The 7856-nt window shown below is 36.9% G+C and overlaps 1 protein-coding gene across 1 annotated transcript; it reads left to right on the forward strand.

Moving 5' to 3' along the window:
- The first annotated feature begins 216 nt into the window (after positions 1 to 216).
- On the forward strand, positions 217 to 7319 carry LOC137198610 (major histocompatibility complex class I-related gene protein-like). Its single transcript, XM_067612460.1, has 7 exons — positions 217 to 349; positions 4341 to 4607; positions 5224 to 5502; positions 5604 to 5906; positions 6724 to 6834; positions 7141 to 7158; positions 7264 to 7319. Exons 1-7 carry the CDS (start codon positions 295 to 297, stop codon positions 7317 to 7319), a joined length of 1089 nt encoding a protein of 362 aa, XP_067468561.1. The 5' UTR covers positions 217 to 294.
- The last annotated feature ends 537 nt before the right edge of the window (positions 7320 to 7856 follow it).

Consider the following 7856-nt stretch of genomic DNA (forward strand, 5'->3'; position numbering starts at 1 on the left):
CTGAATCACCGAATGCACACTATTGTGAATCAGTGAACTTGTACATCTTTTTTTGTACTTTCAGCTGTCAAATATGTATAATTATTACATTTGCTCCAAGGGTAAAATGTGTGTCTGTATAGATAAGTGATAGTCAGTGGGCTGGACACCTTCACGCATCAGGTGCAATATGATACTGGTGTACTTTGGTCCCACCTTCCCACACAACACACGAAGACGCACAACAAAATTAAAACGGCGACTAGTTTGTCTACCGCAGCGGTCACTCAACAGGACTCCCCAAAAAGTCATGCCATGAAGACGATGGAGCTTGTTTTTCTGCTCATCTTCTTTCCGGTCACACTTTCAGGTAAGATTAACTTTAAAATGTGTTGGTTTTTTTTTAACATTTAGTCGTCGAAAATTACTTGTTTCGTTTTAAGTGAGAGTGTAGAAGGCCTAGAGCGATACAGTTCACTTTCACTTTCAAATTGGGCACTTTTACGCCATTTACATCAAGCTTTACCTGTACCATTTTTGATAAGTCGTCCTTTGTAAAGGGTTTAATCAATGGCTTTAGCAATGGTAAATAAATTATTTACAAATCCTTTATAGACAGGCGCGTAATCACCGCGGGGGTATAACAGGACGCATACCTGTCATGGGTCCATTACATGCAGTAAAGTTAGATTTTACAGCGAGCCGAGTGGTTTCCAATGTTTCAAGCTTTTATAACACAGAGATTGGTCCATAACAAAAATTGCAGAGAGCGCAAACACCAAAATTTAGTAAATAGAGGTGTGCACACAGTTCTGTTGAACACAAATCAACTTTCATTTACAGTATCAGTCCAAAATTTGGACACACCTTCCCATTCTAACTGGTAGTGTAATTTGCTTCTTTTTATTTCTCTCTAGTATCTATTACATAAACTGTTGAGATGTCAGTTGAAATGCAGCTACTAAAGAAATGAATTCAGGTCTGCAACATGTTAGATTAATTTATGAATTTTATCAATAATGTCGTTCAGGTGTCACTGACACTGAATATATCCAGGATTTTGCTGAAATAACAGTTTCTGTACAGTACTGGTGTTCTGTCAACACGTTCTCACTGCCAACTCGTCACATATCGAAGCTGGATCCCGTGGCGTCACTTTTTAATGCACTGGGTACCGCTTAGCATAATTTGTCAATGAGCAGTAACACGGCAGTCACCGTTAAAAAATAATTATATTTTATGGTGTGACAACATGGTGGTTAAGGTCTGGTTAAGTTTAGGCACAAAAACCACTTGGTTAGGGTTAGGGAAAGATCATGATTTGGGTTAAAATAAAAAATAAAATAAAAATGGCAAGGTGGTCTCGAACCATGTTTCTGCTGCTTTCCAACTTTCTGCCAACAAAGTTTCAAGCCATCCACCAAACCCTCCTACTCCTAAGAAGAACGTCAGCTTATATAGATGTCATGTGAAGTACGTCACTATCAAAGTGTTGATATGATAAGTATTGTTGAAATGTTAATATGCACCGTAGTACAGGTGTTGAAATGTAGATATTCAACGTATTTGTGGTTTGCAAAAACCAATGTTTTATTCTGGCGACCAGGCTGAAATTTGTCACCTAATATAGACGTCATCGGTCTCATGGCGTCTATTTCAGATGTTGTGGGAGTTCAACAGAAGTCTTTCGGACTACCCTGTACGTTGAAAAATGATGCTAAAGGGATACCCAGTGCGTTAAAAAGTGACGGCACGGGGTCCTGACCAAGCGTCGATATGTGACGAGTTGGGAGTGAGAACAGGCTGTTTCTGTATGTTGTTAACATCTGGTTGTGTGTCGGATTATTTCTTTTGACTTTATCAAATAGTGTCATTATTGAAATGAACCTAAATATAAAACATAAAACTCTAACAAATTGTTTTTAATGTGTACTCATACTGTAAACTCAGATTATGAATAATATAATTCAGTATAATGTAATATAATCTAGGCCTAATATGATATGTCTTAATAGCCAAATATAATATTCACAGAACAAGAAATAAGTTGAAATCTCAAAGCACATACCTCAAGTTTATAAAGGAGTCTTTACATTTTGTATCTGGATGTGTTTTAAATACACAGTGAATGACATCAATGCTGTGGAAACTTGACTTTGTGGTAGCTGAGTTATTTAAAGAGCCTCTGAACTGGCCCACCAGTTAAAGTATGAGGACCAGAGATGAGAGCCGTTCAACGGTTTATTGTCTTGTTCACAGGATTTCCACTTAAATAGTTGACTTTCACAGATGATTTAAAGGCTAAAAGGCAAATGAAAACAATAATCACTAAACAAAGCTACTCTAATAAATCTTAATCAAATCAAAGCACTTGTTAAGTTATTGAACAAAGAAACAGCAATAACTACAATACACTTCCTTAACTTACTCAAATTATGCATCTGGTGCACAGTCAACTGGAGAAGGTAGCTGATATCACACAGAGGTCAGCATGCTGCAGCAGACAAAAGGAGAGACTGAGCCAGGCTTCTTATCAGTTCAGGTGCGGCCCATTAGGTTGAGACTAAGTCCCGCCCACCTAGGACTGGGCAGGAAGGAGGATTTTCTACAAATGATTTAATGTTTCATATGAAGACCTTTGTGAGTTGTAACTGTGATTTCAAGGCAATGTTCTTATTACATTTACACCTTCTGAGGGCCAGTGCTGTACTGTAGATTACCCGTGAGACCGACTCAGGTGTTGCAAGACAGGAATACAACATTAACTTATAACATAGTAATGTGAAAACTATAAGCCAAGGCAGAAATCATGGGCTACATCATGTCTCAGTATTTCAAAACCAGATATTCCAAAACTGCCTGCAACAAAAATGTATTAACACTTTAATAACTGCATGTGTGGAGTCTATGTGACACAAGAGGAGATACTTGAGTATGACCTTCTGCTTCAGATGATGTTGGTCTTTCATTTAGTGTAATGATTCTCACTTAGACTATTAACTGCAGCTTAATGTACCAGCATCATGTAGTAAAGCACAATTTCACAAATATTTATCATATTGCAGTAACTGTTTTTAATTAGGCTGTGTTTTTTGTTTACTGAATATTAATATTAAAAATACAATTTATTATTCATTTAATCTTTAAAACAGTTGTTGTAACTTCTATTTCAGCCTTTATATTTCTCTTTTTAAATATAACTGTACATTTACTGCAGAGCTTAACATACCTCAGATTTTGACATGTCTGTTCACTGCTGATTAATTATTTATTAAAGAGAAGAAATGATATTGATTCGTATGGAGGCACATTGAAATAACAGTGGAAAAAAATATTCAGAGATATTTTCTTAAAATATTTTCATATAATGTAGCATCTCCTATAGTAGGATTAAATGTATAACTATTAGCTATATTATGTGGAAGATATTTACCTCATCATTGAGAGGAAATATCTGGTTAATATGAATTCATCAGAAACTATTTTGTAATTATGAGGTCTTTATCTTGTAATCATCACTGACCTAGGCCTGATTCAGTTGGCTTTTGTTTCCTCTTGGTTTGAGGTTTTTGATACTGATGTCATTGAACATTATTCACCAAAGTAACAATTCTGAAATTATTTCATCAGATTTGTACAATGTTGTTTTGTTTTTTTTTCCACCAGACCGACTAAACACAGATCAGGTTTCTGGGCTCATATCATAGCAGCTTCCTACTGTACTAATAACTCATATTAATTGTTATGATTATATACAGATTTTTTTAAAATGTTGATTAATCAAAGTAAATAATATAATAAAATAACATAGTTTCTAAAGATTAAGATATTTTGTCACTGTTCAATCAAAATAAGGCAGATGTGATAAATAATTGTAATTCATGCTTTTCTCACCCTATGTTGTTCCACTTTCAGATGTTTATATCAAGATTTAACATTTTGATTAGATTTACACTTGAATGTATATGTAGTCATTACTAACCTTATATAAAATGATGATCAGTAATTTTAATAAAGCTGTCTTAGTCATTATGGCAAATGTGTCATCAAAAAATTGCCTATTAACATATCCAGCATTCATTTGTGTTTTGAGTTGTGTTTTTGGCTGCCTGGCCAATGGAAGGTCAATATTCACTCTCCTTTTAGCTTTTGTTTAGTCTCAATCATTCCAAGTATAATATCTGGCTCTTAGGTTGGTAGATGTTCTACTTTCATCACTAGCTCATCACTAACTTTGTGTGTTTGAGGTTTCATGCTGGACAAAATATTTAATGTAGTTAAATGTTATTATCATAAATATGTATAAATGCATGTTTATGAAAAGTCGATTTCAAAACCTTTTAAACTTCTTTCTCTTACAGTGAAACATTCACTGAAGTTTTTCTTCACAATATCCTCTGGAGTCAAAAACTTCCCAGATTTTGTGGTTGTTGGGTTGGTTGATGAAGTTCCAATGGGTTACTGTGACAGCATCAGTAACACACCAGAAGCCAAACAGGACTGGTCACAAAAAATGATAGAAGATGATCCACAGCACTTGGAGTGGTACACTCAGGAGTGTTTATTAAACCAGTTCAACCACAGAGTTCAAATTGACATTTTGAAGCAGCAACTGAACCAAACTGAAGGTAAGTAAAAATACTGTAAAAATGTAAAGTTGTGTTTTTTGTCAAATAGCAAACAGATATAGTTGCATTATAAACACACATGTTTACATGTTCAAATACATACAGAGTTTACTAAATGTGCATATATTCTTCACTCATATCTCTCCCTCTATTACCAGCCATGTAATGTGAAGGACTCTTTCAAAATGGGTCGTCAATATTAATATTATATATAGCTTCCCTGGTAGCTATGTGCTGAATTCACTGAAAAACTGAGCAAAAGGGTTCTACATTTGAATCTTGGACTTGATGTGTGTGTGTGTGTGTGTGTGTGTGTGTGTGTGTGTGTGTGTGTGTGTGTGTGTGTGTGTGTGTGTGTGTGTGTGTGTGTGTGTGTGTGTGAGGCTCTTTTTGTCATGTTTGGTTTGATCTGGATTTTTAAAAATTGCAAGTCAGGTAAGTTGATAAGTGGAAAGTTTGACCCCTTGATGTCAGTTTGTGTATTTCTGTGTGTTGGCCTTGCAATGAGAGGTGACCCTTCCACATGTTCCTCGACCTCTAAAATGCAGCCTCACATAGGCTCCAGCCACCTGTAACCCTCTGTGGGATCTCACTTTGCACTCTGTCTCTCTCTCAGGTGTCCACATCTTCCAGAGGATGAACGGCTGTGAATGGGATGATGAGACTGGAGAGGTTAATGGGTTTATTCAGTTTGGTTATGATGGAGAAGACTTCATAGCATTTGACCTGAAGACACTGACATGGATCGCTCCAAAACCACAAGCTGTCATCACCAAACACAAGCGAGACAGAGATAGAGCTCTCAATGAAAGGTGGAAAAACTTCCTCACCCAGCAGTGCCCTGAGTTAGTGAAGAGATATATGGACCTTGGGAAGAGCTCTCTACTGAGAACAGGCTACTGAGAACAGGTAGAATCATCTGACCTGATATAGTTCCATTGTTGCCTTTTCTGTTTCTAATCTCCCTCCCTCACTCCTACCCACTTGTCTCTCCAGACCTTCCATCAGTGTCTCTCCTCCAGAAGACTCCCTCCTCTCCAGTCAGCTGCCACGCTACAGGTTTCTACCCTCACAGAGCCATGACGTTCTGGAGGAAAGATGGAGAGGAGCTTCATGAGGACGTGGAACATGGAGAGATCCTCCCCAACCACGATGGATCCTTCCAGATGAGTGTTGACCTGAACCTTTCATCAGTCACACCTGAAGACTGGAGGAGGTATGAATGTGTGTTTCATCTCTCTGGTGTGAAGGACGACATCGTCACCAAACTGGATAAAACAGTGATCAGAACCAACTGTGGTAAGACTGGAATACTGACTTTGCAATGGTTATTCCCTAAAAACATCTGTTGCCCAATAAAATATATACATGTCATTTGCTGTAAATGTGGTGGTAACTCTGGCTTCTGATTATACAATTTGAATGAGTTTAAAACAAGTTTATCAGTCCTGAGCATTCTGAAGCTGTGGGTTAGTCCAGGGTTAACAAACAAAACTGCTGTTCTGCTCACTGAAATAAATGTTTCTTACTTGTTACATTATGCACATGACCTACTTAAATTACAAGTGGATGCAATAAAATGCAGTTCTGTGGTCGAGACAAAGGGCTCTCTTTTGCCACCAGCGTACTGGCATTTACCTGAAATTATACCCTCACCTGCACCAGTCTGGTATCTGGGTGAGTTGCCATGTGCCTCACAGGAGGAAGGGTGCAGTTGAAGATGTGCTGTTGCCAATCCAGCAGTACACTGCAATCTAGGTGCCAAGAATAAGTGAGTTTTGCGCAGTCCACTGTCCACCTGCTCAGGAAAAGGTTGACATCACAGCGAACCTATGATCTTTAATATTACTGTCATTTTCTTTGGTGATGGCTCACTCAAATAAATCTCACTAAAATAACACGAACACCCTTATTCCTGCTTTGTATTTAAAACAAACCAATCTAATCAATTTAAACTTTCAAAACAATTTCAGAAAAAATAAATACAACATGCAAAACCAGGGTGTTCATCCCTCCAGTAGAGTTCCAGAGACTTGTAGAATCAAAGCTAGGTGAAAATACCAAAAATGCATTGGCATGCCCTTGATGCACTGTGAATGTTTTGTTCTGGTTCCAGTTTCTCCCTCAGAGTTCCCTGCTGGTCCTGTTATTGGAGGTGTTGTAGGACTGCTGCTGCTCCTGGCAGTCTGCATCACTGGAGTCTTCATCTGGAGAAGAAGAGATAATGGTGAAGGACAACAATACTTTTACTGATCATGAAACCATTTTAACTCCATTGTTTTAACATATTTCAGCAACATTTCAGGAAAATATTTATTCTGAATGAATAAAACAAATAACAGTGTAACCTGGCTGATGTTCAGTAACGTGACCTCCAACTGAAGAGTTACTCTCTTACCTTTTGCAATAAAAGCAGAAATCAGTGAAATTAATAGTGTTTCTATAAAACGTGTATTAATGTTTTCTTTGTTTGCTTTCATAAATTGTGACATTTTAAATTTTGAAGTATTGTAAACTCTCATCTGTATTTCAGGATTCAGGCCTGCAAAGTGTGAGTATTATGTCAGTTTATCTCTCTCTCTCTCTCTCTCTATGTACAGATAAATGCAGTTAATAGTTTGAATTGAATTACTGACACCTTGTTTTTCTTTTATAGCTTCAGACTCGTTATCCTCTGATCCATCTTCAGTCAAAGATGCAGTCCTTAACTGATCACAGTGAGTATTTCATCATGTCATCAACACTGTGCAGATACTGTATGAAGAATCTCTCTGTTGCTCCTCCTGAAACTAGCTACAGTATACTGATATAATACTCTCATAAATATACTGAAAGTCTGTCTTTGTTAAAAAAACTGTTTTTTCTGATTTGACAGAATTTCTAAGTCAAGAGATCCAGTATAGTTACAGGAAACAGTTGACACTGAGGTTTTAATGTAATACTGATTAAAATTATTTTGGACTAAAATCAAACATATATTTACTGTACAATATGACCACTAATAATTCCAGGTCCTTTTCTATTTGTTACTCTGTCTTTGCAGCTTTCCAGTAAAGATTTAGACGAGAATAGTGAACTCAAATAAAGATGCTGTGGCTTCAATATTTTATTCTATTTTGCACCATAAATGTTCATTAACAAAACTTGTTTTAATGAATATTTAGGTGTGACATCACAGGACCCGTCAGAAAGTCACATGATACATCAAACTAAAGTGTGAATTCATAGATCAGATTTATGAGTTTCAGG

The sequence above is a fragment of the Thunnus thynnus genome, chromosome 15, assembly GCF_963924715.1.
Source record: "Thunnus thynnus chromosome 15, fThuThy2.1, whole genome shotgun sequence".
Lineage (NCBI taxonomy): Eukaryota > Metazoa > Chordata > Actinopteri > Scombriformes > Scombridae > Thunnus > Thunnus thynnus.

Bases quoted from the DNA above. Each gene is read 5' to 3' on its own strand.
- LOC137198610 (XM_067612460.1), top strand. From the start codon at position 295: ATGAAGACGATGGAGCTTGTTTTTCTGCTCATCTTCTTTCCGGTCACA. The intron at 5,503-5,603 runs GCTACTGAGAAC...TTGTCTCTCCAG, and splicing joins GAGCTCTCTACTGAGAACAG to ACCTTCCATCAGTGTCTCTC. The intron at 5,907-6,723 runs GTAAGACTGGAA...TTCTGGTTCCAG, and splicing joins AGTGATCAGAACCAACTGTG to TTTCTCCCTCAGAGTTCCCT.